The 18,596-nt window shown below is 34.4% G+C and overlaps 1 protein-coding gene across 1 annotated transcript in view; it reads left to right on the top strand.

Annotated features, from left to right (window-relative positions):
- Kap-alpha1 (karyopherin alpha1) overlaps positions 1–18,596 on the top strand; it is a 252,644-nt gene that overhangs the window by 53,626 nt on the left and 180,422 nt on the right. The window contains exon 3 of the mRNA XM_090409589.1: positions 1,957–2,058. Within this exon, the coding sequence (XP_090265715.1) occupies positions 1,957–2,058 (102 nt within the window). The remainder of the gene's footprint in view (positions 1–1,956; positions 2,059–18,596) is intronic.

The raw sequence follows: 18,596 nt of genomic DNA, 5'->3' as shown, positions 1-18,596 counted from the left end.
CAGAACGTGATAGTAACAACTAGCAATGTTCCAACACGCATACAGTAACAAATATATCATTTGTATTTGGGTTTATCAATTATTTAACAGTTGTGAAGTTATAAAAAAAAACACATCTAATATGTGTAATTGAAAGGTATCAGGGATAATGATACATAAAAGTTTTATGTATCATTACCCCTGATGATGTAAGTCTTATGATGCACGAAACTTGTCGAGTTTTAATTTGTTTATTTTTAATAAACTCTTTATATTACAATGTGGTCTCAATACCGAAAACTACCTACAGAACTGCTTAACCACAGAAACTTACGTCTACATCTGGAGAATTACTTTTTTTATAGAAACTGAATAAATTACTAAGTTAAGACCTGCTCTTCATAATAATGTATGATTTTCATATTCCTTTCCCAATTTTGGCTTCATCCAAACTTTTCTAATACCTTAGAAAACATTATTGGAGTCTTGTTTATGTGGCAGAAATATCTTTCTCTCTTTCCACTCCCTTGGAATCTGTCACTGCTGAGAAACAACCTATTCTGCTAACAATTCTGCTGCACTTTCTGACAACTCATGCAAAAAAATATTCCATCTAATCCCATTGTTGTATTTCACAATGAATTTGTAATATTCTAAGCACTTCTCATGCATCACCTTCCATTCTTACATAAGTCATTATCTCTACCTGGATAATATATCCTCTTAAATGATCACCCAGTAATTCAACTTATTTCTTCACCTCTTGTTGTCTGAATTCATTAAAGGTTATCTTTTCATGATCATTTTTTACTCGCCCTATGTTGTGCCATCCAGTTATTTTTACTCTTGGTGATCTTGTGAACAAAAGCTCTCCATCCTACTTGGCCTCTTATCCTTTCTTTCAGTAAGGATAAGAGGCCAAGTACTTACCAACTTGAACTTACCAACTGTAAGTTCAAGTTGGTAAGTACTTTTATGTTGTCCATCCAACTTGTTTGTGGTCTTCCTCCTCTTCTCATTCACTCAATCTTCCTTCCCAACATAACTGCCTTTTCAGTGATTCATCAGCTTGTATAATATATCCAAAGTACATCAACTTCTGTTTAATGATCATCGCCTCCAAGGAGCATTCTGTCTTTATATTCTCTAAAGCGTTATTGGATTCTTGCTGTCCATGAGATTCTTAAATAGACTCTATGCTGACAAAAAAAAAAAAAAAAAAAAAAAAAAATCCCTCTAAACTAACCAAAAGTCAACTCTTGAATGCACATTATGTGTGATGGCGAATGGATCTTTAGTCTTGAACTATGAAGTTGTTCTTTCATTTGCTCTGTTCTGTATATCAGCATCATTTTACAGTTTGCAGCATTCCCAGTTTTGCTGATGTATTTGCTGATACAGTACACTGCACTCCTCATTCAATAACCCTGCACTACACAAATTAATAAAAACATTTGTATTATTTATATCTACTGCTCCAACTTCCAATATCAAAACAATTCTTCATTGTGGTTCTGATGATGTTAGTAAAACTCGTAACTGTGTTATTTCTTACATTTTTCTTTTATTTATTTTTTATTATTATTATTATTTATCTTTGACTAAATGAAACTTCTCTTCTTGGCATAACTCCAACCTCCAGTATTCTTAGCATGCCTCCATAATCCAAAACAGTAAGTTTCACTTTTACTCAAGTCATTACTTTTTGAACTACAATCTTTTTTTGAGGAATGCAGTGATAGTTTTTCAGGTTTCTAGATTTAATTTTGTATACTTGAAACTCTTAAATAAATCTGATAAAAATAAAGTAATTGCAAAGTTATTTTTAATAATTCTTTCATAATTTAACCCATTTTTTTAGTTGTTCACAACTCTTAATTGAAAGATTCTTGCCTTGAATTAGTTTTGAGATTATAATTGCATGGTATTAAATATTAATTTTTTGTAGTGTTTTATATAACTACTGATTATTTGCAGCTGTACAAAAGAAGAAATCTCAGTACACCTCCAGAACTATTACAAGATGTTGAATTATCAAGCAGCATGATGCATGAAGATTCACTCAATTCCAGTGCACAAGTGAGTTGAAACAAGATTTGGGTATTCAGTTATAATGTATTTAATTATATTTTGTGCCACTGCATGGATAGGCTTATGTGTTCATCAGACATGTTGTGATAGATTTAACGGTATTGATATGAACACAGATGGATAAGAAAATAACTATTTATTAACTTAAAAGCTAATATTTTGCTGGTATTATATCCAGCATCTTCAGAGCACACAACACAAAGTTTGTTAAAAATGCAAGACAACCACAATCCGGTGTAACAGTGGAGCTAGTATAAGTAATTGCAGCATGCAACACAAGACTAAAGTCCTAATAGGGTGCCATCTAGGTTAAAAAAAAAAAAAAAAAAAGTAGTTCAAAGTTTTGAAATAGTAGTCCAAATAATAGTCTTAGAAAGTTTGAAAAAAATAAAATAAAAGTAATAAATATTAATTTGGTTTTAGGATGACTATCTCCCAAATCTTTGGTAGATTTATACAGCCATACTTGTTAAGATTTGGAGTATGTTTTAAGGCTTCTGTTGATTCCAGGAACAACCTCTCTGACTTGTAGAAGCTTTGGTGCGTTACTTTTGTCTTTTTCCAATTGATCCTGTGTGCTGGGGTATCCAAAGCATAGTCTGCAAGACCCGACTTGCCATAGCGGAAGTGTCGGATGTATTTTTTGTGTTCACTGAGGTGGACGTCCACAGTTCTTCCTATCTGTCCATAGTAGGCTTGATGGCAAGAACAGGGCACTTCAAAGACTCCTGGATGTGATAAAGGAGTGTATTTGTCCTTAGGTGAACGGATGAGAGTTGCTAATTTCACATAAGGTTTAAATATGGTGTGCAGTTGGTGTTTGTTAAGCACCCTAGATATCTTTTCAGATGTGCCATTAATGTATGGGATGTGATTGTTTTGTTGTAGTCTTCTGTGGTAGATAGAGGGGATTTCTGGGTAGCATTTAGTATGTTATATGTCTTATAGGGATTATAGCCATTGGTTAAAAAGGTGTGACGTAGGTGAGAAAGTTCAGCAGTGAGAGCAATGTCATTGGAACAAATTGCTCTAGCTCTGTGGGTTGGTGTTTTTAAGATACCATATTGTTGAGAAGGGTGATGGTGTGATTGTTTGTGTAAGTATTCTCCCCTGTATGTGTGGGTTTTCTATAAACCGAAAATGATACGCTGGTAGATGTGTGATCAGTGTGTCCAGGAAGGGCAGGCAGTCATTGGCTTTTAGTTCCATTGTAAAGTGGATTTTAGGGTGCTGGCTATTTAGATGCATTAAAAACGTATTCAATGTGTCTGGGCCATGTGGCCAAATAGCAAACACATCATCAACATAGCATAGCCAGAGATTAGGCTTGAGCACCCTAAGGAGCTACACTTTCATCTATATATGAAAAAATTTTCATAAATACTGCCAGATGTGGACAAAAATTTATTGCCAGCATATTAATAAATTATTACACAAAGAAGTGCTAAAAATTTAGTATAAATTAAATTGCAATACATTTTTGGCAAATTTACAAATTTCCTAAGGACATAATTAAGGAATGAACGTAGAGCGAGAGCTTACAGAAAACTATGCAGAGAGACATTTCAGTATGGATAGGTCCACCCTGAACTGCGATACAGCTCTTGCATCATATCATGCTTAGCACAAAGTGATTTAGGAGTTCTTGAGGCAAATAATTGGCCCACTCCTCTTTCAGAGAAAGGATAAGGCTTTTTTTTATTTCCTGGAGGGGAATTTAGAGTAGCAATGCATTTCCCTATTTCTTTCCAAACATGTTCTATGGGGTTGAGATCTGGGGATCATGCTGTCCATTCAATTCAATTAATATCCTCAACGTCTAGCAGTATCTCCACTTCTCGTGTATGATATGGTGTGTTGTGGCATTGTCATCCATAAAAATGAATTCGCTTACAGTGCCATGGAACAATTGAACATGACATTCGAAACAATATTGTTCACCAGTCATGGTCCCTTTTACCAGCACTTGTAGCTCCATGTATTCATTGAGCATAATGCCTCCCCACACCATGACCGCAGCAGCACTGCTGTATCTATCCCTTTCAAGAACATTCTTGTGATAAGCAGTACTATTTTAATGACAGATCAAGTGTCATCTAGAATCAGAGGAAAGACTAAAATGACTCATCTGTAAAGAGTACATTAGCCCATTCGTGCTTGTCCAATTTTTATGGGTACAGCATCACTGAAAACATGTTCTATGATGAGCTGTGGATAAAAGGATTCAAACTACAGGCCTTCGAGTGTATAGACCTACTGGTTGCAGATGGCTTTCTGGGTTGAAAATGTTGCATACAGCCTGAATGCAATATTATGTGAGATTCTAAATTCTCTGGCAATGTCAGTAATTCTGTGGCCTTCTTCAAGCTTTCATTCTTCTCCACGTGAAATCATCTAGATGATGTCTTTGAGACATTAAAAGATATCCAAGTTTGCAACTTTATTCCTCCACAAAAAGAGCTTCCTTCAAACTCAATTCACTTAGTGCCTATTTTCCTGTTGGGTGCTACCGCATGACCTCTTTGCATGCAATTCGAAAATTTAAATTTGTACCGCCTTTCTACTCGAAATCATCAGTTATACAAATGGTCACAAGCTGATTTGTCTGAATTTGTGGTTGAAGATTACAACCACAAATTCAGAATCTTTAAACTTTAACTTGTAATCTTTAAAAATGGTGTTAGTTTTTGGGTTTTGGACACCAGTGCATGCTTCTGTGTAATTCTTATTAGCTTAGATGGTATTTTGTAGCAAATGTCCAAGAGGGAGATAACTTTTTTAAAAAAAAAAAAGAAGTTTTTAAAATAGGATATATGGATATATTCCAATCCACATGGATTTCTTCTTTTTGCTATATTAGTTTGATAAGTTCATAAATTTCAGTTGTTAATGGTGCTCCTCTAATATTTTGAAGTTTTGTTGTAATTTTATTTTTTCTTGGTATTTTTTAGTACTTCAACAATATTCTCGACTTCAATCAGAGATATTCCTCAATTGTGGGTTTTACACCATTTCCTTCTTATCATTGCACCTCATCTAGTCATTATGATTTGTTTAGTAGTCTTGTAAAATACTGTCTGAATTCCTGAAGTTTCTTTTTCTTGTGTAACCTTCTAGGTTGTTATTCACTATTCAAATTTGTGGTTTATATCACACTACATTTGAAAAACCTGAGTTATTTGCAGTGCTTTTTGTGATGTATGCAACAGTGTGCCATGCTGGCACCTTTATTAACAGTAACATGTAGCATACAGATGTGATACCTTTTCAGAAATTTTTATATTTTGTATATGCATTTACCTGGTATTTAAATAAGGTTAGTTATTTAATGAAATATAAAATTTTTATCAAAATTATTGCATATGTTTTATTTATTTTTATATATTTTTGTAATTTAGCATTATAAATAGTTAAGCATATAATAAATTTATGCTTAATAAACCACATGTTATATATTTAAATTGTTGCTCTTATTCTGTAAACATTATCACACTATGAAGTAAAAATTCCATAGCAAAGAATGAGTACCAACACCTACTATTTACAATAGGTGTTGTACATACTCATCACAGAAACAGCTCTGGTTATTTGTATTTCAGTTTCTTCAATATATTTTTTTTCTCTGCTAGCATTTTCTCTCAATGCTAGCCGAATTTCTCGCTCAGTTTCTTCAGTTCCTATAGTATTAGTCTTGTAGCATTTTTAACATCTTATTGCAGTTCTTTATAGCCTCTTGATGTGCATTATTGAACCATTTTTTTAATTTTGCTGTTTGGAAATTAAAGAGTTAACTTCTACATAATAAGTAATATTTTTGATCCGAGTCCATTTGTTTTTCTCAGTTATAGGAGGAACTGTGAATATTTTATTTCCTGCTTTAACTTTTCTGCATATTGCTTTCATGTATTAACATCGTCATCATCAAATTCCTACAATGTACCCTCAATGGGTGTACAGGATATGATAGTACTACATGAAAAACTTACATCATTACTAACTTCCTATCTACAATTTTCCTCCAAATCAGTCTGTTACTTGTCAAGACTTCAACATTATCAGATCTTATATTTCTATCATCTAACGCACTTTATACAGTATCAATCCACCTATATCTTGGTCTTCTTCTGGGTCGTTTTCCTGCCAACCTAGCAGAGAACACTTGTTTTGCTAATCTTTCCTCGCCCATTCTATTTAAGTGACCATACCACCTGAGATTAGCTCTGTTAATGCATTCCTGGATGCTGACAATGTTAAGTTCTTTCCTAATATCTTCGTTTTTAATATGATATTGCCATTGATGCCATCTGTTCACACCTATAATCTTTCTCAGGACTCTCATATCTGTGGTCTCTATTCTTTGGTCAAGTGTTTTACTTCTGACCCAGCTCTCAGATCCATTAAAACTGGTTTGAACACTGTCTTGTATAGATCTAATTTAGTGTTCTGACTAATTTCTATCTTATTCCATATGAATTTATTCAATTGACTTTCTACCATACTAGCTTTGTTGATTCTGTTGTCTATTTCCATATTTAATTTACCATCTTCACTAAAAATCGTGCCTAAGTAGCTGAAATGTTTTACTTGTTCCACAGGTTCTCAACTGCATTGAAAATGCAGTTGACATTATCAATGTTTCTGCCTATTTTCATTATCTTTGTCTTGTTATTGTTGACGTTCATACCATATCTATTAGAGCAGTTATTCAATATAGTCAGGGAATCTTGCAGACTTGTAGCAGATTTATTTAGAAATATAACATCGTCTGCATAAAGCAAAGAGCTGACATTAACATCTTCAATTTTGATATCATGTATAATACCATTTTCCTTCACAATGTGATCCATATAGATAATAAATAACAGAGGGGGATAATGTACATCCTTGTCATACAGCAGATTTAACATTAAACCATCTTCGTGTACTTCCTTCAATTCTAACTGCTGACTTGTAACTCAAATAAAGACTAAGTTGCATGATTTAATGCCGAATTGACACCATAAACTGTAGCTTATTTGAATAGCTTCTCTCTTCGCACCTTGTCATATGCCTTTTCCAGATCAACAAAACTTAAATACAGATCTTTGTTATATTCCCATGATTTCTCAACTATTTGTTGTAAAGTGAAGATCTGATCCTGACAGCCTCTATTCAGCCTGAATCCAGCTTGTTCTTCACCAAGCTTTTCTTCCACAATTCTTCTCAACCGTTTCTCAAGTATACTTGCATAAATCTTGCCAGGAATACTCAGTAAGGAAATAAATACAAAATACACAAATTAAAAAAACAAGCAAGAATTGACTTCAATAACAAGTATTTCTTTATAAGATTTTTAGAGCAAAAGTAGAAAATAAATAAATTTTGAGTGGACCCAAATTAGTTACTTAAACAAATAATAAGAGGTGTTTAAGGGTCAAAGCTATATAACTGAGAGGAGACATCCACATAGCCCTTAAAGGAATGTGGACAACCGACCAGGGTTTCTGACCTAATGTTCAATAATCACCTTCTTGTGGTGCACCCTGTTGGGTGCACCACAAGAAGGTGATTACCTGGATACCGAACGAATGAGGATGGGCTGGAAATTTGAGATTTAGTTGACTAAATTCTATTCTTATTGGCTTAAACCAAAATATAAAATGATAGTACAAAATGACAAAATTTCATACCAGCTGGGGCGTTGCCTGGTTAAACAAGCTCCCGTTGTGTTCGCCAGGGAACCAGGGCGAACAGTGAAAACTCAGCTACTGGAACAAATCTGAAAACACACCCCAACTCAATGTCACCAGAGTTAAAGATCAGTACTATGAACATAAAAAGCCTGAATGGCAAAGAAATGGAGCTAGATGAGGATTTAGATAAGTACCAGATCGACATAATAGGGGTGACTGAAACAAAACAGACAAAAACTGGTGAGATCTTTCTGAGCAATAAATACAAAATGTTATATTCAGGCAATGACAATCAAGGAAAAGAAGGAGTAGCCATAGTATTAAACACAAAATATGAGGCTAATCTTCTTGAACAGCAGGCAGTCTCAAGTAGAGTGATGTGGGCAAATATGAGAATAGTGAACTGCATAATGAGACTTATTTGTGCCTATGTTCCCACAGAAGGTTCTGCTAAGGTAGAAGTGGAGGAATTTTTTGATGCTTTAGAAAAAGCAACTGACACAATGAAAAAGGAAAAGTTGGTCCTTGTTGGGGGATCTAAATAGCAGAGTATGAAATGATTGCTAGACATACAAAAATATTTTGGGAAAATTTGGAGAAAAGTGCAAAGCAAATAATAATGGCAAATACCTGTTGGATTTCTGCTCAAGACATGGACTGGTTATTACTAACACCATGTTCCAACATAAAAATGTGCACAAATTCACATGGAGAGAAGAGGCAAGGAATAAGAGAAGTCATTGACTATGTTATTGTTGATAGTGATGTTTTCTCCCTTGAGCAGGACACCAGAGTGTACAGAGGATTTGAAATTGGAAGTGATCACTATTTAGTCTTAAGCAGTATAAAATTGAATTTCATATTGAAAAGAATAACATGTACCAAAATTTTAAAGAGAATAAATGTTGAGCAGCTCTCAGATGTGAACTGTAGACTAAAATACACAAAGATTATTGAAGAAAAAATGAAAGAGTTTGAGAACAGCAACCAAACCTTGGAGATTCAGTGGCAAGCCTTGAAGAAAACACTGATTGATTCTGGTAATGTATGGTAGGTATGGTAGGAAGTCAATTGAATAAAGTCATATGGAATAAGAGAGAAATTAGTCAGAACACTAAATTAGCTGTATACAAGACAGTGTTCAAACCAGTTTTAACTTATGGATCTGAGAGCTGGGTCAAAAGTAAAACACTTGACAAAGACTAGAGACTGTAAATATGAGATTCCTGAGAAAGATTAAAGGCATGAACAGATGGCACCAATAGCAATATATTAAAAATGAGGATATAAGGAAAGAACTTGACTTTCTCAGCATCCAGGAATGCATTAGCAGAGCTAATCTCTGGTGATATGGTCACTTAAACAGACAGGGTAAGGAAAGATTAGCAAAACATGTGTTCTCTGCCAGGTTGGCAGGAAAACGATCCAGAGGAAGACCAAGATATTAGGTGGATTGATACAGTATGAAGTGCCTTAGATGATGGAAATATAAGATCTGATAATATTGGAGTCTTGACAAGTAACAGGCTGATTTGGAGGAAAATTGCAGATAGGAAGTTAGTAATGATGTAAATTTTTCATGTAGTACTATCATATCCTGTACACCTATTGAGTTCTGATAGGTGTACAGGATATGATTGAGTACATTGCAGGAATTTGATGATGATGTCTCTTATGATAAAGTAACAGGACTGGTTGATGAGAAAAATGTGTCTCCTATAAATTTTGCTGGATTTTGCAAAAGCATGTGCCATGTTGCATAACATTAATATTGAAGTTGCATTGATAGGATTTAAACATTAGTCTGAGAGTTGAATTGGAAGTTAACTGTCTCCCAAATATCAGATTTCTCTCACTCTCACACACACACTGTGTGTGTGTGTGTGTGTGTGTGTGTGTGTGTGTGTGTGTGTGTGTGTGTGTGTGTGTGTGTCAAAGAGAAAAAACAATTTTAAGGAGAGATTCTAGAGTCTTTTACTATTTATCTTTTATGTCAGTGATATTGTCACTGATCAGTGAGCTAGTCAATTTTGGATGATGTGAAGATAAAGAGGGTTATTAGTAATGGTTGTGTGGTTTCTTTTTTGCATAAGCATGAAAGATGGACACAAGAATGGGGATGTCAGTTTAGCATAACTCTGCCTAAGGTTTTGAACTATTGTAAATTTCGATGCAGCGTCATAATTTTTCCAAAATTTTATTGTATCGACTTTTACAGGAGTCACATCCAAAATTCACAGAAAGTAAACTTGTAAATTTTATATATAAATAATACGAACAGCCCATATAAATTAGCCCAGAAAAATTAGCATGATACTGTGTAAATAGAAGATATATGAATATGTAGTTCAAGGGAAAATGCCCTAGAAATCAGAAATATGTTAGAATTTATCTTTGTACCATTAGTACAAAGATAAATACCATTACCAAAGCCCATCTATAGAGACCCAGAGGAATTAAACATGCTAGAATAGAGTAAACAAATATCTTAAAATAGAAGTTCAAGGGCAATACTTTAGAATTCGGAAATGTATTTGATGTTATGGGTGAAAAAGAAACCTATTGTAACCAAAGCAGTCCGATACCGCCTTCAAGGTATCTGAAAAGTGGGCGGTATACATCAGAAGCTGTTACGCTATGCTGTAAAAGGGATTAAACGTACACTTCAGGGAGATCTGGAAGTCTGCACTTTTTAGAAGGATAAGCGTTTGCATGTGAAAGGTACGTGGATCTCAGACCTTAATTCAATGTTTGCACGGGAATATCTGGGGTCTAAAATATTCGCACAGGGTCCCACAAGAAGCCAGATAAAAGGATCATAGGATCGACTATCGAGCATCGGCAGATTTGATGCTAGGAGAAAAGGAGGGAGTCGATCCATGGAATATGACTTCATCCGGAATCTGACGTAGTCAGATTCCGGATGAAGTCATGGAGGGTAACCGGAGGCGAAACCTTACAGAGCGAATAGCAGCCCAGGACCAGGATGACAAAGCCTTGACCTTGTGTCCGAGTGCCTGCAACACCGGAAGATCGTGCTCCAGCCCCACGAGAAATTCCAGAGGAGAACATGGTGTCCATGAAACGTCTAAAGTGATAGATCAAGCCCTAGCATAGAGGGGATCCAGAATAAGTCCGTAAAGGAAATACAACTAAGTGCATCGTACCTATGGAGGAGTCATGTGAGTTGAATTTTGTTGCAAAATTTTTTTTTATGATGTGAAGGACTGTTTAGAAAGACTGAATTCATAGAACTGCTATATACATTAGATTGAATACTTCCAGTAAAGGAAGAGAATCTGTTTTAAAGTAATTGTAAGACATTAATGAAAATTAACTTACGTTGTATTGTAAAGAAATGGTTCAGAAGAACTGAGAAGATTATAGAATTAAAAAATATAATGTTATGAGAAATAGTTTGCTTGAAGAATGTTATATTTTTATGTGAAGGTTGAATTGGAGATTATAATTAATCAAAGCATGGAAATTCCTAAACTGTAAATGGGCTGATAGTTAATAGTTATCTAATTTAATTGTTTAGTAATTTACGTCTTTGGTATTTGTTGCATGCCTAAGAATTTGTCCTATATGATGTTTTTTTTGTGTGCTTAGCTTAGAGAGGAAAGGAAAGTAGCATCCTTTTAGTGCATATATTACTGTTTTAGTATAAATAAACATGTTTGTTATATTTAAAAGGAGTGCCATCTGATCTTTTTCGCAACTGCACTGTTCTCAAAAAAAAACCGATCCTGTGAGTGGGGTAGATAGGAATTTGGCACAAATTTTGAGTTAAGAGTTAGCCACGACTGTATATAATTATAGAGGAGGAACTTTACTGGAAGTATAAATAATTTCTTATGCCATTTGGAGAACTTTAGTGGCGTAGCTAGTAATAATTAAATAAATTTCTTGAGATATCCGGCATAAGGAAAGAATACTGAAAGTAGAGAAAGGGAAATAAGATTAACTGAGTACATGAAAGGAAAAAGATAAGGTTAAAGTATAATGAATAAAAATATAGAAGCAAAGGTTAAAATAAAGAAAACTCGTAATATTACAATGGCGCAGCAGATAAGATAGAAAACCACGTAATATTACACTATGGTAGCTACAGATGAAGGGTTGCAATTGCACTGGAAGAAGTAGAGGAAGCAGGGGTAATAGGATATCGAAATTTCAAGTTGTGCAGATGCATTGCACTGTTGCAATGCATCTGCACAAGATTATTGTAATATCTACAAAACAAGCATCACTGTAATCATAAGTTCATCATAGAAGGCTGATGATAATAGTAATACTAGAGATTTTATTGTAGTTCTGTCAAGGGCATTTTACTCTCAAGTGATCCATGCAGAAATTGAACTAGAGGGAGGGGTGGGGAAGAAACTCTATACTCCCATATAATTCTTGTATATTGTTGATTTTTTTTTCTCTTTCATTAAAATACATTAAAAATTAAAAAGAGACAAGAAATATCAAAAGAAGACAAAATAATATCAGACGATTTTGACAAGTAAGTCAGTATCTATTCTTCGGAATTAATAAGGAGCTGAGGTGATGTGCTTTTGTTTAGCTAACCATGGCTTGTGTTTAGCTATGTAGCTAAGTTAAAGTGATGGGAAGACTTTAGGAAGCATATAGAAATGAATATTGTGTAAGCAATGAAATGCTCTGGAGGTTTTTGAAAAATTAAAATGTAAGTATCAGATGATGAAGAATGTGACAAAAAAAACAAACAAAAGTGATAAGAATATTCTGGGTGATTGGACTAAGTAATTAAAAATTGCTAAATGAGATAAAGCAGTGGCTGAACAGTGATTCAAGATTTCTCTATTGAATGTTCTTGGAAAGAGTTATGCAAGCATACTGATGAAGAGGCTAAAAAATATTGTGAAAGAGTTTTTTTTTTTTACTTCATAAAAATATCCACACACAGTGTGTGTACATGTATATCCTATCATCATCATCACGAACCATGGGCTCACTGCCCGTTGATGTTTGATGCCTGTTTCATTATCTTCTTCCACCTTTCTTTGTCCAGTGCATAGTGTCGCAGTTTTTGTACACCCATTCCACACTAATCTTTTATATCGTCTATCCATTCTCTGTATGGCCTACCTCTTCTGTTTAAACCATCCAAAATACCAAACATGAATGTCTTTATCTTCTGGTCCGCATTCATTCTACAGATGTGTCCAAATAATTGCAGCTTCCGTTTTATAATCTTCTGCATTAGATTCTGTTTTGGTTGTATCTTCTGATAGAGCTCTTCGTTGGTGATTTTCTGTACCCATCCTATTCTTAGAATCTTCCTGTAACAAGTTCTTTCAAATGCCAAAATTCTTTTTCTTGATTCCTTATTTATTACCCATGTTTCAGATCCGTACAGTACACCGCTGAAGATGCATGTTTCCAGTACTCTTAGTTTTGTTTGCAGACTGATCACTTTACTTTTCCAGATGTTATCCATGGCTTTCAGATTTGTTCTTCCCTTTGCAATCCTGATCTTTATTTCTTTTTTACAGTCCAAGTCATATGTCAGTTTACTTCCCAAATATGTGAATTGTTCTACATTTTCTATATCAGTTCCATCCACTTGTATCTTTTGTTTCATGTTCTTCTCACCAAATACCATCGTCTTTGTTTTTTCCAAGTTCATAACAAGTCCAAATCTCTTCTCTTCCTCATTTAACAGTTTGTGTTTTTTGTAGTTCTCTTTCATCTTCTTCAATAATAACAATGTCATCTGCAAATCTCAGATTGTTAATTCTCATTCTGTGTACAGATATTCCTTTGGCATCTTCCTTCAATTTGTCCATTGCTCTTTCTAAATGTGCGATGAAAATGCTTGGTGATATTGGGTCTCCCTGTCTAGTACCTCTGCTTGTTTTAAACCATTTCCCCAAATCATCACCTATTCTTTTAATATAGCTATTAGTTATATTAAATATTACTAATAGCTATATTAAAAGAATATAGCTTTTAATATTACATCTTTTAATATAGCTATTAGTTTTTTATCAATTCCATAGGATTCCAGGACTGCTAATGTCACTTTCTGGTCAATACTGTCAAATGCTTTCTGAAAATCAACAAAGCAAGTATATATGTTTTTGTTTTTTCTCCTAGCTTTCTCTGCTATTAACCTCATTGTCAAAATCTGTTGAATTGTAGTTCTATCCTTCTAAATCCTGCTTGCTCGTCTGCAAGGTATGCTTCCAATTGTGTTCTCAATCTTTCTGTCAATATGATTATCATCACTTTACCAAGGTGACTTATCAAGGCAATTGTTCTATAATTTTTACATTCTAGCTTATTTCTTTTCTTGTATAATGTTACTAATATTGATTTCACTCACTCCTCTGGCATTTTCCCTTCTTTCCATACCAAATTACATAGTTGGTGCAGTTCTGTAATCATACTTTCTCCACCATATTTAATCATTTCTCCAGTAATGTTATCGTTACAAGGACTCTTGTTGTGTTTTAGCCGTCCTATTGCTTTTTCTACCTCTCTTAAAATGTCCATATCATGCTCATTGCCTGGTGGTGATATCTGCTTCAATTCTTCAGTCAGTTTCCCAATGCTATCTGAATCTAGTTTTTCTTCATATAACTCACTACAGTATCTTGTCCACCGCTGTACAATTTTTTCTTTATTCATCAATACTTTGCTTTTTTCATCTTTAATTGTGGTCTGTTTTGGTTGCCACTTTCTATTAATGGTTCTGATCATTTTGTATATCTCCCTTGTTTTATGCTCTCCATAGTACTGTTCATAGTACTGTTCTATGCTTGGGCCAATGTTGTTTAATTTGTATATAAATGATATAGGAAACGGCTTAAAGGGAGATATTCAGTTGTTTGCTGATGATGCAAAGTTGTGTAGTGCAATAAAAAATCAAGCTGATGTTGAAAGTTTGCAAGATGATTTAAATAAGCTGGTAAAATGGGCAAAAGAAAATGGATGTCAGTTCAATGTGGAAAAGTGTAAAGTCTTGCATTTTGGGATTAAAAGATTACCAGCTGTGTACTACATAGATGGAAAGGTACTCCAAGAGATTGATGAGGCTAGGGACTTAGGGGTATTGGTAGATAAGGAGATGAAGTTCAGAGGACACATTGCTAAGGTGTCCAAGATTGCACATAGGATTACTTGGTTGTTGAGGAACACACTGACATCCAGAGATAAAGAGGTTATTATTCCCCTTTATAAAGCATTGATACTTCCACATTTGGATTACTGTGCTCAGGTCTGGTCACCTGGATTCCTTGGAGATGAGGAGGCTGTGGAGAGGGTTCAGAGAAGAGTGACCAAGTTGGTGAGTGATATAAAAAATGCTCCCTACGTTGATAGATTGAGAGCTTGTGGATTGCAGAGATTGGTTGATAGGCGAAGAAGAGGGGATATGATAGAAACATTCAAATTACTAAAAGGTTTTTATAGGATTGATGCAGGGGAAATGTTTCAGCTGTGTGATAGTGATGGAAGAACAAGAGGTCATCTCTGGAAATTAAAGAAGAGTGTGGTTAACAAAGGTGTCAGAACAAGGTTTTTTGCCTGGAGGGTGGTGAATGAGTGGAATTCATTGCCTGACTTTGTTGTGAGCTCTTCATCTGTAAATGAATTCAAGAAGAGATATGACAGATATTGTTTTGCTAGTTTGGGTCTCCCGCGATGAGTCTACTGACTCCATGGAGATACCCGTAATAATAATAATAATAATATTGTTGTATTGGGCTTCTAACCATTTCATCTTGTCCATTCTGACTGCTTTTTTCACCTCATTACACTATACTTCAGTTTTAAATCAGGAGTTAAAATTGAAGGGCAGTACAGGAGGATGGTTCACCCTTGTATGGATCGCGTGATGAAAGAAAGTAGTAATATACTTGATACTAGAGATGATCAGTGCCGTTCTTTACTTATGCATGGTATACTTCTAAATAAATTCAGTACAAATCTTCAGACCTCTTTAACTAAAATTAAATGACTGCTCTAACAAATTTGGAATGTAAATGACAGTTAACAGACAAAACCTAATGAAGATATCAGGAACATGGAAAGCAACTGCATTCTCATTCAGCTATTTGGGCACAATTTTTGATGAATTAAATTTGGAAATATAAAACAGAATAAGCATAGCTGGCATACAAGAGCAAGAGAATAAATTTATATGCAGTAAGACAGAAATTAGTCAAATTACTTAAACCAGCAGTATAAAGGACAGTATTTAAGCCCCAATAATTTTAACTTATGGATCTGAGAGTTGAGTTGTGGGAGACAATCAAAGATTATGGAAAGCCAAACAGATGTCATCAATAGCATAATCATGTTAAAAATGATATTTCAAACTTGACAAGGTTAGCATGGGTGAAAGCTTAATCCAGTATGGTGTGGTCAATTGAGAGAGAAAAGGTTGACGAAACAGGTGTTTGAACTTCATTTTTTAATGTGATGATGCCATTGATGCTATCTGTTTGCTTCCCATATGATTTTCTTGAATATAACTATTTGATTTAAGAGTTTTGTTTTGGCTAATTTTTTATTATTCATATAAATACATTCAACTATTTCCATTCTATAAATTTTATTTCCATTTATTTTCTATTCTATAAATAGAATGCAGGATTTTTCTCATGTTCTGTCTGTTTTCATAGTTTTTGTCTTTTTATAGGTGATGTTCATAGCTAATATGTAAAGAAGTTCAAGCTAATCAAAGAATTCTAAAAACTTGGACTGGATTTATTTAGGAATATAACATCACCTGCATAAAGGAAAGAGCCAAGTTTAATTTCTCTGATTTTGATATCAGGTTTTATTCAGCTTAAATGATGAATAAGAGAGGAGATAGTGTGGTTTAATACTTTATTATAATCAAACCATTTTCATGTATATCCTTATTCTGACTGCTGATTTACAACTTAAAAATAGACTTTAGACATTGTTAGCATCCAGGAATATGTTAGCAGAGCTAACACTTGGTTAGCAAGTGTTAGCTTAAACAGACTGGGAGAAGAAAGATTAGCAAACCAAGTGTTCTTTGCCAGGTTGGCAGGAAAAAGACCTAGAGGAAGACCAAGATATAGGTGGATCGATATGGTAAAAAGTGCCTTGGGAGATAGAAATGTAAGGTCTGATAATGTCGGAGTCTTGACAGGTAACAGATTGATTTGGAGGAAAATTGTAGATAGGAAGTTAGTAATGATGTAAATTTTTCATGTAGTAGTATCATATCCTGTTCACCCCCCTCGAATTGATGATGATATAAACTTTTGTCCGCACGGTTAGTCTAGTGGCTTTGCACTTCGCAACCATATGCCTGGGGAAGGTGTGTTCTAGGTTCGATTCCCGTCAACGACATAAGGAGCTTAAGGATCTTCCTCAGCCATAGCCAAATTAGCCTGTCTTGGGCGTTGACAGCAGGGTTTTTTCCCGCCAGTTTATCTGGGGTTTTTCATCCTGCAAGCAGGCAACCGGACCCATGAACACACAGGGTACAGTCATAAAAAAATACAGCAAAGAAGGCAATGGGAAACCACCTTGCGTCATTATCTCCCTAGTAATTAGCTGCAATCCTCTCTAAGAGAGGAAGCCACAGGATCAGATCAGATAAAAAAAAAGTTTATTGCTTGAGATAATATCCCGTTTCTTGGCATTTTATCATATGCTTATTATCTTCTCAAGTATATGCTTGCATTAATTTTACCTAGAACATTGAGTATGAAAATTCCTCTGTAATTTTCACATCAGTTTTATTCTCTCTTCCATAGATCACTACTATGAGAGCTCTGCTCCATCCGTCTGGAACTTTTGAACAGGTCTTAGATTTATGCCTTCATATTTGTACATTTCTGGTCTGTTATCATCTTTTCCAGCTGCATTTTGCATTTGAGTTTTTTATTATTATTATTTTTTTTTTTTTATGGCATTTTCTATCTCAAGTTTCAGTATGTAATCCTGACTGCATTTCACTCAAATATATTTTCTACCACCATTCTGTCACCTACTGTTTCATTTTAATCTTTCATATGACTCGATCCAAACATCTAGAATATCTTTATTTTCATGCTTTTTTAACGTCACCTTTATTATCTCTGATTCCCTTACATGTTTTCATTTCTAAGCTTTCTCAATAGCTTCTGGAACATTTTTCTGCTTTCCACATTATTTTGCTGTATTCTTACCCTACTCACATGATTGTTATTTAGCTACTTTTATACACTGCTTTGCTTTCTTGCAGTTTTATGTGTATTTTCTCTCATTGTCTTTGCTGACTTGCTTCAAATTTGCAATATGCATTTTTCTTTTCTTTGACTGCTCCTTTAACTTCCTGAGTCCACCACACAGTGCTGATTTTTCTATCCTTGTAGACAACTTCACTGCTTGCCTTTCTGACATACTTTGTTTTTTTTTTTGTGTGTTTTTTTTTTTCCTCCTCAGTGTGCTGCTGAGTCTCCAAGATTTTATTATTATTATTATTTTATGTTATTTTATTATTTTTTTAAAGTCTACAGTTCACTTCTGAGAACTGCTTGAACTTAGATTCTTTTTGAAACTTTTATATATTTTTCTTTTAATGTGCACTTCATTTTTTGCCTTGTGCCAAATTAAATGTTGAACACTTCCTATTTCAAAATCCCCTTTATACTATGTTTTTTTACTGAACCAGCAAAAAAATATTTCTATCAACAATAACATAACGAGACTTGCATTATTTCTTGTTTCTCTTCTCCATATAAATTTGGCACATCCTTATGTTGTAACATTTTAATAATAATTAGTCCAACTCCTGAACAGAACTCCACCAAGTACTTACCATTATTATTATCTTTGCCCCATTTTTTCAAATTT

Source organism: Typopeltis vanoorti, chromosome 19 (assembly GCF_054136105.1).
Source record: "Typopeltis vanoorti isolate ZY-2024b chromosome 19, IOZ_Tvanoo_1.0, whole genome shotgun sequence".
Lineage (NCBI taxonomy): Eukaryota > Metazoa > Arthropoda > Arachnida > Uropygi > Thelyphonidae > Typopeltis > Typopeltis vanoorti.
This window is presented reverse-complemented; position numbering and strand designations above follow the sequence as displayed.